A 17,121-nucleotide genomic window follows, 5' to 3' on the forward strand; every position below is an offset into this window, starting at 1 on the left:
CTGAACATTAAAAAAAGTGGATAAGGTTTATGTAGACATCAAATTCTGTCACGTGTTTACTGCAATGATGATATGCAGGATGTTGAGTGTTACCTTTATAATTTCCCACCATATTTTTTTAATTTTATTCTATAAAACAAAACAAAGTGTTACATAGTGGAACTAAGTTTGTACACAAAATCCACATGGTTAAGAGTGCTTTTCCTAATCATAGCCTCCTTAGTCATGCTTTTAGTCCTTAAAACAAGATTATTGTTAGGTTTCCCACCATGATGTTGATAGAATGGGAAAGAATTTTCTTATGGCACAGCAATGGGTGGGGGATCAATCAATTTTGCCAAGAGGAGAGAGTGGAGGGGTTGTTGGGCAAAAAAAAAAAATAAAAATTAAAGAGGTTGTGGAGGAAATTGATTATGATTCTCCCCTCCAAGGAAGAGAACTATAGCTTAGGTTGCACACTTACACGGCAGACATAGGGGTGCAAGTTTGGTCCTAATGTCTCGAATCTGACCTTATCCCGTCTTAATCCCCAACAGAACCCTACCCAAATTTTTTGGCCCTAAGGGCCATCCCAACTTTAAAATTTTTTGTCCTCAATTAAGGTCAAGGGGGGATAAGAGTTGATGTCTGTGGCCACCCAACCCGCTTGGAACCCGATCTTGCCTTTTCGCCCTGCTCAACCTGTATTTCAGCTTAACCCTAATTTTTTTGCCTATTTTTGTGGTAATTATGTTACCAATCTTATTTCTTAAAACAAAGCTGTTGCATTCAATAATCTGCCATTATGTTTGGGTCAAATCCCTACCCAGTAATTCCTTAGTTCTTATCGAAAAAATGGATGCTTAGACTTCACTTTGTCCAACCTAGGGGTGCAACAAGGCCGGGTTGGGGTGGGTTTCTTGAAACCTTAGTCCAAACCTGAGTCCCCTTAACTAGGCTCAAACCCGCCCTGGCCTTGACTCAGGGCCGCAAAACTTCAACTCAGGCCCAACCCTTACTCCCCCTGATTGGCCTTGATTTTTCAAGGTCGGGCTGGCGTGACCCTGATTGACCCTGATCCTGACCCTAACCCTGGTTTGCCATCAAGGGCTGAGATAACCTTGATTGACCCTGACTCTAGTTTGCCATCAAAGGTGTGGTATACCCTATTTTTTTTTTTTTCTTTTTTTTTTTTTTTTTAAGAAAAAGCTAGAGAAATCGGTGAGAAGATATATTAGGAGTTTTGAGGTGTCAATGACTCAATGTCAAACAATATCTAAAATCAAGCTAACATCAAGGTCACAACTAGAGTCAACATCAGGGACAAAAACCAGGGCTAGTCAGGCCAAAACCGAGGCCAAAATTCAAGGTAAAAAAATCAGGGCCGGATTCAGGGTAGAGTGGGCCAGTCGACCCTTACCTGCCCTGACCCTGACTCGGGGTCAGAAATTTCAAGGTTGGGCCGACCCTCAGAGTCAAAACTTTTGGATCAATACTTGTTCGGGATCAAGGCGGGCAAAGGCGGGGTTTGGGCAGTCCAACCTGACTAATAAATCCTAGAAGAAGAAGAGGAAGACAATGTCGTTTTTTTTGGTAGAAAAGATAATGTCGTTGATGAAGACAAAGTTGTGGTTGTTGAAAAAAGAGAATCGGATGACTAAGGAGATTTTTGCAAATATTAAGCTCGGCAACTGGTAATGCCAAGGCAAACATTGTCAATTAGTTTTGTTATTTTTTTTTTCTTTTCCGTAGAATCTGCGACTCTATTCATATCTAATTGTGCAGAGTTTCCATAGCCTTTTTTTTTTTGAATTTTGGGTGCAAACAAAATTACCTTTGGTGTTTTTTGATTCATAATCAATCCTAGAAAGGCCAATAACGATGCTAGTTGATTCTTGCAATCCTCTTTTGAATAGCCTATTATTTAATCAATATGGTTCTTCTTTCTAATTCCAATCTCTAGGGTTCTCCGTAATTTTTGCTAATTCTAGAAGCCAATCTCATGTCCAATTCCTGATTCGTAAATCATGCACTTAGTTCCACCTAAGAAAAAATCGTGTACATAGTAAAGTATAAGTCACCAAAATACGCCTTTGTAGAATGGGGTTAAAAATTGAAAGGGTAGAAAATCAGGTATGTTCCTTAATTTTTGTATAAATTTGAATGGTAAACTGACCCAATAACTAAACGAAAAAAAAAAAAAAAAAAAAACCAAACCAATAATTTGATTTCTCTATTCCCACACCAAATCCGACTCAAGTCGGACCAACCAAACCGATTAATATAAAATATTTTAAAGATGAAGATACAAGTCGGTTCTTCTAGTCTCATCTCATTAGAGCCTTAGAGTCTTAGGCATCACTTCTCTCCTTTCTTTCAAAGCTCTTTGGTTCCCGCGTTCCACGAATATAAAGAGAAGGAAACCATTTTGTGATCTTGAAAGACTTGGCAAGAGTTAACTGAGTGTTGCGGCAAGAAATCGTCTTAGGTTGTCGTGGAACCTGCATAGAGAGGAAAACATGAGAGAATGAGCGTCAAGCTGATCTGGCGAGAGACTCTCAGATGCCTAAGTCAGACTTTCTGCAAACAGATAATTCCAGTGAGAATGAAAAAGGTTTGAATCTCTGGAAAAGGGTTTACCTGGGTATTTATAGTCGAAGATGGCAGCCATTGAATAAGAGTCCCCCTTTGATAGCTTCCTAATGCTAAATATAGCAAGAGTTGTAATAGAAAAGTGAATATGGGAAAAGTCCCAGCTATGGGATTTCACGTATTGGACATATCTTAAAGGATAGGGCAAGATATCCTTATTTATAGGGAAGATTTGATGTCTCATCAGCAACCACTCAATAGCTGAAGTTGTTTTAGCATAGTAGGTCCATCAGGTTGCTTTCTGTCCTGCTTGTCAACTATGGACTCAGTAGGTGGCTCGATCGGGTCTAAATGCTTTTGCAATACACTCTTAAGGTAGCACATTTTTCCATAACACTGAGGTTTTTTGTGTCCTTCACACGTCGGTTCTGATCTCATAACCTATTTGACTGGGTTTAAATCTCTGCTTTTACGTTCCAAGGACTTCAGATGATTCACCACTGTCTGTTCAAGTTGCTAGGAGGTTTTCTGATGTATCCTTCATCTTCTTCAATGTTCGCGAATTCATATTCTCAATCGGCAATGCCGACTACACCGACACCATATTCATCCGGCCTTCAGTTGGCCAAAAATGGCAGCGAATCCTTGAAGGTTGATTCTTTCATTATCATTTACACTTTCTAACTCTATGTGTTGATTTTTTTTTTTTTTCATTTAATTTAGTTGTTTCGATCATTTTCTCCCATTTAAGGGTTTCTGATGCAAAGCAAAGTGAAATTTTATAACCAAATATAAAATGATTTGAAATTAATATTAAAGTCACATGGGTAATGACTACATATATTTTTTTAAGTATGATAATTTGCTTTAAAACCAAACATAGTCTATGTAAAACTTAAAAAAAAATACTGTTGTTCTAAATCCATTTAATATCCATACTTATACATATCCTCCCCCAACCCCTTTTTTGGCATCCATATTTGCTTCCTCTGGTCCACTGTACACTATCCTCTTGGGGTCACTGTCAAATTAGACAAATTTGAAGGGGTTACTGTCAAATTAGGCAACTGTTTGCCTTACCTTCTTATTTACTTTTATAATTCATGCAAGTGTCAAACATATAAACCTACAAACTCTGAAGTCCACAGTCTAACCATAAAACGCGTGAAAATCATTTGTCGTATTGCATGTACTTTTCAGAAGAAAGAAATTCCCCCAGCAAGTGGGATGTGTAAGTATTTGTTGCTATCTTAAGATCCTTACTAATTAAACTATGAATTTAAAAATCCGTAATTTCATTTAAATCATACGGTATCTGTCTGGTGTCTCTGGTTACACTCTTCCCTCCCTCCCTCCCTTCCTTCCTTCCTTAAAAAATAAAAATTCCATTAATTTTTTTTTTTTATTCCATATTCATTATCATTGTGATCAACGTCCACTTTAATTTTGTAGTTTTAATCGCCCTATAGATTTTGGAAACATTGCCCAAAAAAATAAAAATTGTGGAATCATATAGCACCTTTAACAGTTTAACCCCCCTCCAAAAACAAATCCACACGATTTTTCAAACTATTGGAAAATAATAAATTTACTCATATATCTAAATACCATTCAATCTATAGATACAATATTCAGATTCCCTTCTAACAAAAAATAATTCAAATTTTCTTTTCTTGAAATGATGAAATGTGTAACTTCCCTTTACCTAAAAAAGAAATGTGTAACTTCCTATAGCTAAGAATAGTATGTTATTTTACCCAAAAAAGAATAGTATGTTATATATAAAACTACATATATAGCTTTTTTCGGTAGAAACTACAAATATAGCTAGATAAGCTTGAATTTTGAACAAGCTCAAAGAAAAAAAAAGAGTAAAAATGCTTGATTTCTCTCTTCTTGTTACAAAACAAGATTTCTAATCAACCAATCTTATTAATTATCGCCAAGAAAAGAGCGAAAGCACAGTATTCAAGGATAAAGAAACATACACTTGAAAGGAGATTTTCAATGTATCTAAAAGTGTTTGATGATCAATCAAATGTGGTAAGGCACTAAATAAAATTGACACCTCTCTTTTTCTTTTCTTTTTTTGTTGGGGGGGAGGGGTAAAAGAGGAAGCTTCTTGGCATGTTACACATGTATATTTCTATGGAAAAAAAATATTTATTTTTTCATTTTAATCAAATACAAAGGTCTGAAAATAATTTGCATTCTCATAATATGATGCATATGTAAAAAAGGTTCCATCATAATTATCTTTGGAACCCTTAATTTAAATCTTGATCCTAATTTTATTGACCTACAACCTAACTGTTGGACTAAAACAGCACCTTGAACCTAGCGACAAGTAACCCACCATCGGGCACTCAACATATGTAGGTCGGCAACCTAACCACCGAACCTAGGTCGTTCAGCATTTGATGATTGTGGGATTCCTCAAATGGAATACGCCCTTCATAAGAGACATTCTTAATTCAGTACGTTACCTTCAAGTAAGGATCGAATCTATCCTAATTAGGAAAGGATACTCAGGAGGACTTGAAATCCTCCATGGAAGGAAGGATATCCCCCGAGATACGCGAGATACGTAGAGCTCCCATAACTGGGACGTCTTCCAGATTCGCTCTCCTAATAAAACTCCTGCTATATACATACTCCTACCAGAGCTAGGAAGTATGCCAAATTAGGACTCTCTCTCTCTCTCTCTCTCTCTCTCTCTCTCTTACTGCCATTCCTCAACTATAGATATACAGGTAAGCCCCCCTTTTGGGAGATTGAAAACTTTTCCATTCTTACTAGAATTTCTGTTTGCAGAGAAATCTGACTTAGGCATCGGAGAGTCCCCTGCTGAATCAACCCGGCGCTCACTCTCTTTTGCTTGTTGCTCTGTGCAATAATACATGTAGAATAAACTTAACCATATCTGACTTATGGAGTCACAATGAATGACATTTAAGAATATAGATCAGATTATATGATCATTAAAATGATTAATAGGGCAAGATTGTTGCCGATAGTGTGGTCCCTGCACTAGCATAGGACCAATGAGAGTGTGAAGGGCATAAATATGAATGATTTTTTAATTTTACATATGATAATTATATGTGTCCATATACAAGAGAAATTTAGCTAGGTAGCAACCAAGTCCTACTACCCGGGCTCGCAACCAAAAAAATGGAATTTTGAAAAGTAGTCGAGAAATATCAAAATCTAAGAGAGAGAGTATTTATGAACCCTAACGAAAGATAAATTATTCCATTTTCTTGGGTGCAAGCCCGGTTAACAAGTACTTGAGTAGAAGTAAAAAAATTTACCCCCACATGTATCTGGGTGCAAAGGCCACGTGATCATTTTATTATGAATTTATAGTAAAAAAGAGGACAATTTAACCCTTAATTTAAACTTTTTTTTTTTTTTTCTATATACAAAATCATTGGTGCTTCCTTTACGCCGCTTGCGTTATCGGAGAACCATCTCCCCTAACTCCTTACGTTGCAGTCCAGCCGACAAATACTCCCAAAAAACCAGATGGGGTCCCCTTACGCAACAGCTTTCCCGATAAACCCTTAAATTTCAACACCGCACCTCAGCAATGTGAACGGTCAGAATCGCTGGCGCATCCCTATCAAATCACCCAATCTCTTTCTCAAACAAAAAGTAACAAACCTCTCTCTCTCTCTCTCCCACCATTTGTGACTATCTCTTGCTATTTATGCACATATCTCTCTTTCTCACACCCACCGAACTCTTCTCTTCTTCACCATCAAATTTTATATTCCGTTACTCTATTGTGTATATCTAAAGAAATCTGTTGTTGTTCTTGTTTTTGTTCTTGTTCTATTGAGGAGAAGTTTAAGCAAAATTAATCATGAGCCCAGGAAAATTCGATAATGATCAACAAGCAAGAAAGGAGATTAATGGTCATCAACAACGTCCATCCCAACTGAAGATCAACAAAGATTCCCATCTCATTCAGAAATCGTCTTCATCTTCGTCTTCCACCACCTCTTCATCCTTCAATGGAATTGCCGCAGCCACCACAAAGCATCACCAGCAGCAACAACGCCATCATCCAGTGATCATCTATACTCATTCTCCCAAGATCATCCATACACAAGCTCGTGATTTCATGGCTTTGGTTCAGAAACTGACAGGTCTTTCTCGTTCAGATGATAATCAACCAGTGCAACCTCAATCATCACAGAAGGAGAATGGGCAGTCTTCTTCATTAGAAGGTAATAATAATAATAACAGCATAAGACCTAGTGCTCTGGTGCTGTTGTCCATGAAGATAATGAGTCATCTTCGGTTGTGACTGATGAGAATTGTGGAGGAAGAGGGGACATCCAGGTGAGTTCATTTTCTGTTTCTCCTCCGGTGTTCGAATCTCCAAATCCTTTCTTCTCCGATATTCCCCTCTTCACACCAAATTCGGCAGACTTCTTTTGCTCGCCGAGGCCTTTTTACAGATACCCTGATTCGGTATTCACACCTTCCAACGTGAGGAGTTCTATTTCCCCATCTGTTCTTGAGGTTATGAAAGGATTCCAAGAGTACTGATGAGGCCTTGTTAAATTTTTTTTTTTTTTTTTTTTTTTTTTTTTAAGCTTTTCATTCTTTGGAGATAGATTAGGGCAGGTCATAAAACATCAATTGTGAATTAAGCGATTGATTTTAATTCATTTTTTGGCCATCCGAGGAGGGATTAATCCCACCTCTAAGGTTGGAATATGTATTAGTTTTATCTTTACATTGTAATTTTTATCTATTTCTTTGTTCTTTGTGATTCCTCGTTAAAACATTTAATGGTTTTATATTTTTCCTACCTTGGATAAGGAATAAGAAATTTTTTTTTTTTCTTTTTTTTATTTATTTTTTTTTGCTAGAGTTCAAAATAATATAGTAACTTAAATAAATACGCACAATTTTAACATCCAGGCATACCTAAACGAAAATTAGAAGAAATGAAGATATTGAAACTCCGATTGCCAATGGTAAAGAAGCAATTCTTAAAAATAGAAGTTGGAAACAAGCTTACAAATTGAAACTAGCTCGATCTTGAGCATCCCAAGAAACCTTATCGCGAACAATAGTCGGGTGACCAGCCAATAGGAATGAAGTACTACTTCTTGCAACACATTTAGCCAAAGCATTTGCAGCAAGGTTTACTTCTCTATGGTAATGCGTTGTTCTCAGGTTGACAATGAAAAGGGTGTGAATCAAGGTCAATAAAAATCTTCCAATTTTTCTATCACTATATCATGAACTCCCTTTGGTATTCCCCAAATTTTTGGCACTTGTTGACCCTCACTGTAAGCACTACTTTAACAACCTGCTACCCATAGCTGATATGAACAAAGCTACCAAGAACTAACATACATACCCAAATTCCTACCGATGATCACAACCTCTCATACATACGAACAGTCATGTCCCTTGCATTTTTTTCACCTCTAGCATCAACTACCATATAGTCATTATATATATATATATATATATCTCGTATGCACATCCATCTCTCAACCACCAAGTGGTCAGATCTGTTGAATGTACACACCCTTCAACATTCCATTGGTTACAATCGAAAGTTCATTAACTTTAAGAAGTTGCAGAGGGGAGTTAAAAGTAGGGGAAGAGACAGTAATTGAATTAGCATTAAGATCAGTAACCAAAGATCAGTCCAATAGTAAGTATTCCTACCATCACCATCACCACCAACAACAATCATAACCTTATCCCAACTAAATGGGGTAGGCTGCATAGATCCGATATGGAAATCAGCAAATAAAGAAGCATAAAAGAGAGGTTAAATGAAGAAAAATGGAGATAAGAGAAGAAAGCAACTTGTCCTCTACAGAACTCTATCCAAAGTTATACTAGAATCGAGCCCTACCATATGCATATCTTTTTACCACTTCGTCAAATAGTCATCTTAGGCCTGCCTAGGCCTGCCCTTATCTCTTCTGGCTCCATCCAAATGAATCTGTTCTTTCTTTTTGGAGCATCGATAGTCTCGTTCAATATGGCCATACCACCTCAACCGACTCTCACGGAGCTTGTCCTGATTGGTGCAGCCCCAAATTATTTTAATACAGTAATTCCTTACCCTATCTCTCTTGGTCTTGCCGCACAACCCTTTCAATATTCTCATCTCTGCTACACTCCGTTTATTCAAAGTACTCTTCTTGACTGCCCAACACTTACTCCATACATTATAGTTGTCTATAACTATCATGTAGAATTTTCCCTTGATTTAATAGGCATTTTTTTGTCATATAACACTCTTGAGCACCTATCGTTTCATCGACCCCACTTTAATGTTGTGGGCAATATCATCCTCTACATCCCCTTCTTTGTTAATGATGGACCTTAAGTATTTAAAGCAGTCACTATGGGTAGCTCCTGTTCCCAAGTTTCACCACTCCCTCCTTGCCTCTAGCTTGATTGAAGGGGCACATCATATTTCAGTCTTCGTTCTATTTATCATAAAATCTCTTGATTCCAAGCTTGATCTCCATGGCTACATTTTAGTATTAATCCCTTCCACTATTTCATCTATCAGAACAATATCATCAACGAATAGCATACACCATAGAACCGAGTCTTGGATGTGCCTATTAGATCATCCATAATGAGTGCAAACAAATAGGACTTAGAGTTGATCCTTAGTGTGATCTAATTGTGTTTGGGAATTCGTTACATTGACCCTCTGTCGTTTTGACACTCGTCATCACTCCCTCATACATGTCCTTAATTATATCTACATATTTAATCATGTCCCTTCTCTTCTGTAGGATATGTCAAATTTGCTCTCTCGGGACTCTGTCATAGGCTTTCTCTAGGTTAATAAATACCAAATAGTGTCCCTTTTGTGGGCTCTATAAGCCTCCTTAGGAGATAAATAGCTTCTGTTGTGGATCTCCTAGCATAAGATCGAATTGGCTCCCCGGTACCTTGGTTTCCTCTCTTAGATGGGTTTCAATAGCCTTTTCCCATAGTCTTATAGTATGATTCATAAGTTTTATGCCTCTATAATTATTGTAGTTCTGGAAATCACCATTGTTCTTATAAATCAGAACCACAATGTTTCTCTTTCACTCATCCGACATAGTTTTTGTACTCAAAATTTTGTTAAACACAACTTGGTTAGCTAAAATAACCCCTGTCCTCCTAAGCCCTTCCATACTTCAATTGGTATATCATTCGGTCCCGGAGTTCTACCTACATTCATCCTTCATAAGGCCTCTTTAACCTTGATCTCGTCAACGTGCAATAAATGCCCATCAAGAGTATTGGATTCATATCTATTCCCCTCCACATCTAGGTTCACCCTATCAATCACAGTATCTCCATTTAGTAAGTTACAAAAATAATCAACCCATCTCCTCATAATGTCTTCACTCCATACAAGCACTCTACCATCCTTACTTTTGATGCATTTGACATGGTTCAAATCTATGCTCATCCTTTCTCTTATCTTAGCTTTCTATAAATCTATTTTTCCCCTTCTTTGTATTAAGGTTTCATACAGATCATCATATTTCTTTGCCCTAGCTTTCCCCACAATCTTCCTAGCCTCATTCATGACAGTGTGATATCTTGCTCTATCCTTAGTCTTGTTAGTCCTCTGCTAAGTCTTAGAACAACCTTTCTTTGTCTTAATGACGGTCTGGACCTCATTATCCTACCACCAGGTCTCTCTAGGAGCACGCCACCCACCTTTAGATATCCTTAGGACCTCTTTAGCCACATTTTTAATGCAAGTCGTGATTGCAGTCCACATCTCATTAGTAATCCCTACACAGTTCCACATGCCTTGTTTGACCAATTTATTGATAAAGGATTTTAGGATCACTCCCTGAAGTTGCCTCCAATTTATTCAATTTATTTTAGGGCATAACTGCTTCACCTTCTTATGTTGCCTCATACTAAGGTATATATCTAGGACCACCAGTCAATGTTGAGCCGTTAAACTCTCTCCTTGTATAACCTTACAATCTTTACAAACTAGTCTGTCGGATCTTCTAGTCAGGAAAAAATCAATTTAGCTTGCATGCAATCCACTCTTACAAATAACTAAATGCTCCTCTCTTCTAAAAAAAAAAAAAAAAGGTATTTGCAATGGAGAATCATACGCTATCGCAAAGTCCAACGTTAAGGTCCCCTTTGCATTTCTCCCCAACTTTGTATCCTCCATGCACTTCCTCATAGCCTCTATGATCCCTGTCTACATGGCAGTTAAAAGTCTCCACCAATAATATTTTTCTCCCCCTGAACGAGGCCCTACATCAATTCATCCATGTGCTCCCAGAATTGTACTTAACCCTATCATCAAGTCCTGCTAAGGGTGCATAAGCACAAACTAAGCACCAATTTAATGGAGAGAATCCTATCTCCAAGTCTCTTAACATCCACAATGTCATTTTTAAGATCTTTGTCAACTATACCCCCTCTCCCACTTTCATTTCCCAAGTACCATAGCTTGAAGTCATCCAACCCCTTAACTTTTCTGCCCTTCCATCTCGTTTCTTGAACACATGCGACATTAATCCTTCTTCGCTGCATAACATCTATCAACTCTATGCTCTTACCCGCCATATATCCAATGTTTTATGATGTGAATCTAAATTTGTGCTTACACACAAGATTAGTACAACAAGACATAATATAAACGGTAAGAAAACAAAAGAATTAAGTAGTCAAGAGATATGCAATAAAAACAATAGGATCCATGCAAAAGTGATTGGCTGGGTATAAATAGATATGGTGCCGGCTGCCTACCTGATGCACCAGTAGTAAAGATACCAATATATATAAATACTAGAATTATTGGAAGTTCAAAGCAAATGCGCAACCAGTCAACTCACTAGAACAACATAACCTATAAAATAATATCCAACTACAGTAGGGCATGCAGGCAACAACATACAAATATGCAAACAAATACACAAATATAAAGGAGATACAACAAAATGACTTGAGTAAATGTGTAAGAAGAGTCAACTATAAGTAAGTAAGTAAGCATCCCATGACTAAGAAAATAAAGGGGAAAGTATAGGAGGTGTCCCTTACTGCCCAGAGTACTCCAAAACTGTGGTGGCTTGGATGACAGTCAGCTCCCTACCAGAGTATAGGTGGTCTGCAACACCGGATCAGCAGTTTCTTTTCTTAGAGGGTGGCGGTAGGTATCTGGGAGAGGGGGAAGGTGTGCTAGGTTGCCATGAGGAGGGATCCGAGGAGGGGGTCATGTGGGAGTGGAGGGCAACAGCAGAGTCAGCTAGTGCATCAGAGGAAGGAGAGATTATTTAATTGAGATAGGGAGAATCAAGGAGTAGGGAGAGTCAGATAGAGGTAATGACTCTGTTGAGGAGAGAGAGGGGCAGGTGGGGGTACCCAAAGGGAGGGGCTCAGTTGAGGTTGAATTAGGCAGGTGAAGGTGGAGGATTTAGTAGCGAAAGTCGAGAGAGGAAATCAGTTGGTAGGGGGTTGACACTCGATAGAGACATGAGAGAACTTAGGAAGGAGGAAGTAGGGAGAGAGAGAGAGAGAGAGAGGGAGAGTCGGAAAGAGACAAGAGAGAATTTAGGAGGGAGGGGATCAACTCAAATAAGGAAAGATAAGGATGGAGTCGATTTAGGGTAAAATAAGGAAAGAGGAGGGGGAATCAGTAGATACAGTCTGGAAAGGAAATTAGGAGATAAAATAGGTGAGATTAGAATCAGAGGAAGAAAGGGCAAGGTGTAGAGCCCTACTCTTTAAACTTGGTTTATTGATTGATCGGTTTGATTTGATCTTGCAGGTTCTGAACCGAAACAGGTTGATGCCAGTGCCTTATGGTACATGACAGCAAGGGTGACATCAAATGCGGAGTGGTCGGATAAGATTGGACCGATAACCAAAGTGATTTGCATGCCAAATCCGTGCCCTTACACCTATCACAAGGCCATATACGAATGGGAAGGTACGTTATCATATTTGAATGATAAGAACTTGATCCACATCATGTGGTGAGAGTAAGATAAGTGTGAAGATCCCGTTTTCCTCCAAAATACACTAAGGTTGGCATGTTTGGCCAACTGGTGGATGTCACTGGTTGGTGCGAGACCCACCTATATGTGTAGCATGGGCCCTAGCAAGCCCAGCTTGGGTGAACACGTGTATTTTGGATTCCTCATCGTAATGAGGTCTTGTATACCAATGATGTCGGCTACTTCACCCGTAAACACAAATTAGTGTGTTTTGGTCCATAAATGGGTAAAACCAAATAGGCCTTATAAGATATTTATGAATCAAAGTATAAATAGCACTTAAACCATTCTCTCTCCCCCATTTATGATTTCAGCAAAGTTTGGTGAGGGGAAGTAAAGAAGAGGGAGAAAAGAGGAAGAGGGAAGAGGCTTCCCCCTTGGATTCTGGAGCCGCATCTTACCTTTCCATCGTCGGAATAGTGTCCGGTGTCTTGAGATCTATATATTGAGGTAAGAAACACCATAAACCCTTGAGATATGATGAAACCCTTTTTTTGTGTGTGGTTGAATCTAGAAGATAATAGAATCCTGGTATGATTTTCTTAAAGGATTTAAGAAGGGAAACAAAGATTTGGGAGTTATTGAAGTGGCATTTGAGTTTGGGAAGAGAATCCCAAGATTTGGGGTTTTTCAAGTTAAGGTATGATTAATTCCCCAAATCTTATTAATAGCTTAGATCCATAGAACAATCAAGTAGATGAGGCTTAGAATGTGTGATAAATGGAGTGGGAACCACCCTATTGAGTTTTCAAAAGGTGGGATGAAGAAAAGAAGGAAAACAGGAAAACCCATGGAATACCCTCGGGTAGGACCGACGGGTGTCACACCTACCAGTATCACTCGCCGGTCTCGACAATTTGCACAGGTGGGTTCTCCTACCCACTTGTATGACCCACCTGTAGCCCAAATGAGCTCCGATGGAACTCAAAATCACCGACTACCTTCTTCATGCTATTATACGCGTCGTGACCATATCTTACGTCAAATATAGTCCCGAATTGGATGTATTTTTAACTCCTTATTTATGCTAGGCTTCTAGAAATTCATCTTCTCACTCCGGATCATACCTTGACCGCGAGTGTTGATTCTTCTACAAGAATAGGTAAGTGGGGAGAGGACTTTGATCTTATTATTTGGAGTGTTTTTGGCATCCTTTGCATTTATAGACTATATTGACATTTCAATTTCCATTCCCATGCATATGCTTGATGTATGAATGATGCATTTAGAATTAAACATGTTATATCTTAAATTTCTAAATGCTTGTTACATGCTTGGAATCATGAGAATGGATTATCATATGATGTGGTATAGTGATGCTTTTCCGAACATGTGTGAGATTTCTAGATTAGATGCCGTAGTCGGCTTGGAAATAAATGCATTGGTACACCATGGAATGAGACACAAAAGTACTATACAGTTGTACTATCTCATGTAGAAGCATGTGGTTAGGATTTCATATTCCCTCGTGCTATGACCCTTCTCAATAGAGGTTTACGTGTTGGGTTACCACTGGGGGGAAGTGTCGATTGTAGACCCTTGTGGTGGTTAGAAGTACTTCTGGATGATCATTAGGACAATCGGAAACCTTGGTGATATATTCAAAGGGTCAATCGTACTGCTTTTAATTTTTATTGTGGTTCGGCCACGATTTACTTTTCTATTGTGATTCAGCCACGATTTATATTTCTACTGTGGTTTGACCACGATTTACTTTTTCGAGTGCTCAACGTGGGCCTTCTCCAATAACCCTATGGGCTTATTGCGGGATGGAGAACACGTCTCGAACCCAGGGCATACGTGCACTGTGGTTGTGAGTAGCATATTACTTATGACCTAGTAATGATTGTTTAGGTGGAATAGAATTAAAATGAATCTCATACATATAGTATCATTTGAAATTCATTTGCGTGTGTGTGTCTTTCTTTCCATGTACTAAGCTAGTGAGTTCACCCCTCGTGTACACACATTTTTACATGATTTTGTAGGATACTCTGTAGAGGAATCTGTGCCAGGTCCCACTGATAAAACTCCAGTGATGGATTGGTGGGTCCCCAAAGAATTCGAATACGGTGACGGTTGCCCATGTGAGGGTTGTATTACAAGGCAACAGTGACAAATTCTATTTACTGTATTCTTTTTCATTCTTTTGGTATATTTCCCTTCTGTGCGCTCTATAGTTAAATTGCTAATTCTTGTGTAAATATCATGCCTACAGGCCCACATGTAAATACTTTACGTATAACAATTTGGGTATCAATAATATATGGTAAATTATAGGTAATCATTTATGGCAAGACTTCCGCTGAACTAGAATATTATATTTTATGATTACTTGTGGCTTGTTGTGCTGTGGTTACTGTATCAAATGATCTTGGTGGTTTTGAGTTACCCAGAGGGAACCTGGTCACCTATCCAGTTCTATGTGAACGGGGCATGACACAAGGCAGCGGTAAAGGAAGGGGGGAAATGGGAGGGAGAAAATCAGGGAGAGATTAGTTAGTGTATCTACCTACTTGGTGTAAGAAACCCTTACCGCCGCTGCCATTGCCTGGGAAGGGTAGGGGTGTTAATCAGTCAATTCGGTTCAGTTTCGGTTAGGTTGAATCTGTTTCGGTCTAGGAATAAGAGAGATCAAAACCAATCCGTTAGGAACTTCGATTTTCAGTCGTTTTTGGTTTTGGTTTTTCAATATCGGGTTAATACTGGTTTAGATTGGTTTATTATTGGGCTTAAACCATAATGAAATCTTATATTAATAACTTATAGTGACAAGATTTGATGAAAAAAAAAACACTTTAAATTTTTGATTAAATCATAGTTTATCGTTGTAAGGGAAAGATATATTGAAACCAGTAGATAACTAATATTGAAATCACAAAATGAATCATATTATCCAATCATTCACTTAACTATCCAAGTAGTTCTGTATAGTGAACAAGGAAATCAATGGAAGCATTATTACAATTTACAAATCAATTTCTCTACTCATAACCTAATATTTAATGATTTGTAAAAATTCCCCATACAATAAAAAATTTTCTCACTAATATTATAAAAAAATTGGATGGTCAATTCACCAATTTATAAACTCATAATCATTTATTTTTTTATCGGTTTCATTCGGTTTGGTTTCGATTTGGTTATTGGTCGGTTCAGTTTGGATTGATTTTCAGTTGGTCCCACCATACCTCAGTCCAAAACCATCCAATAAGGATCGGTTTGGTTAGGTTTAGGCTAGGTTTTGACACCCCTAGGGAAGGGGATGGGATCAAGTGTCAGTGATCTAAGTGTTCACTAATTGCAAGGAGCCAATCGTGTTAGCAGAGAGCCGTTCTGAAGGTCATTTCCTACCATCACCAAATTTCAAAAATTAGCTTTTTCAGAAGAGGTAGAATACTTCAATGCTCTTCTAGCAGATTGAACCATGTGTTCTTCAAGGTTAAAGAGTAAAAGCAGATCTATTATGAAAATATTTTGCTTTCAGAATTTGAGCCCATAAATACTTTTCATCAGTTAAGAGTCTCCAACTGAGTTTGAAAAGCAAAGCTTTATTTTGAGTTCTGAACCCCAGATCCCTAGACCACCAAAGGATTTGGGTTTGTAAACCTTGTGCCAACCAATAAGGTGGAATCATTTTTTGTTATTGTCCAATTCTCCATTCCAGAAGTGCCGGTAGATGGAGTCTAATTTCCTGCAAATGACTTTTGGGAAAGCAAAACAAGACATTAAATACGCTGGTATAGAGTAGATTATAGATTGAATGAGAACAATTCCACTAGAAAAAGAGAGGAGACTTGCCTTCCACAATCCTAATTTTTTATTTACTCTATTGATCACACCTAAAAAGGATCGGGTTCTATCTCTTTGATGGAAAAGACCAATTCCCATGTAAGAGGAGTAGGGATTCATTTCAGGGATGCCAAGGGTTGAGCATAAATCCTTTTTCAAGGTAGGGGAAGCATTAGAGTTGAAAGCAAGCCAATCTTTTCAAAGTTCATAGTTAGACCAGATAGATCAGAAAACAAATCTAAAATGCATTTGATTGTGGCAATATCATTATGAGTAGCTCTGCAGAAAATAAAAATATCATCAGCAAAACACAAGTGAGAAATTTCAGGAGCATAGCTGGATAACTTGATACCTTTAAATAGGTTGAGATTTCATTCACTTTTGAATTAGAGAGAATTGATGGATCTTTTGAAATTATTGGGGGGGGGGGGGGGGGAGGGAGCTTTTGATAGAGCAAACATTAGTATCGTTTCACTTTTGATTACTACCATCATTGATTATATTATTGAGTTAGTAAGGAAAAAAAATTCCTAAAATGTGTGCCAGCAAAAAATAAGAAGGTTGCGGACCAATATGTATAAATTAACAAGTTTTTGAAGTTCTTTAACATTCTTACCCAAAAAAAAAAAAGAAGTTTTTCAATATGGTTTGAAAATAGAAGGCAATTAGAGTTTAGGTGGAAGTTCTTGATCGAGTGGTGGAGGGTAATTAGGGGTTGCAAGGGGATGGG

General features: G+C 38.1%; 1 protein-coding gene across 1 annotated transcript; it reads left to right on the forward strand.

Moving 5' to 3' along the window:
• The first annotated feature begins 6,233 nt into the window (after window positions 1-6,233).
• Window positions 6,234-7,355, forward strand: LOC122078323 (VQ motif-containing protein 20-like). Its single transcript, XM_042644301.1, is given in 2 exon segments — window positions 6,234-6,841; window positions 6,844-7,355. Coding segments are annotated over 2 exon segments (690 nt in total). The 5' UTR covers window positions 6,234-6,439; the 3' UTR covers window positions 7,132-7,355.
• The last annotated feature ends 9,766 nt before the right edge of the window (window positions 7,356-17,121 follow it).

This window comes from Macadamia integrifolia, chromosome 1 (assembly GCF_013358625.1).
Source record: "Macadamia integrifolia cultivar HAES 741 chromosome 1, SCU_Mint_v3, whole genome shotgun sequence".
Classification (NCBI taxonomy): Eukaryota; Viridiplantae; Streptophyta; class Magnoliopsida; order Proteales; family Proteaceae; genus Macadamia; species Macadamia integrifolia.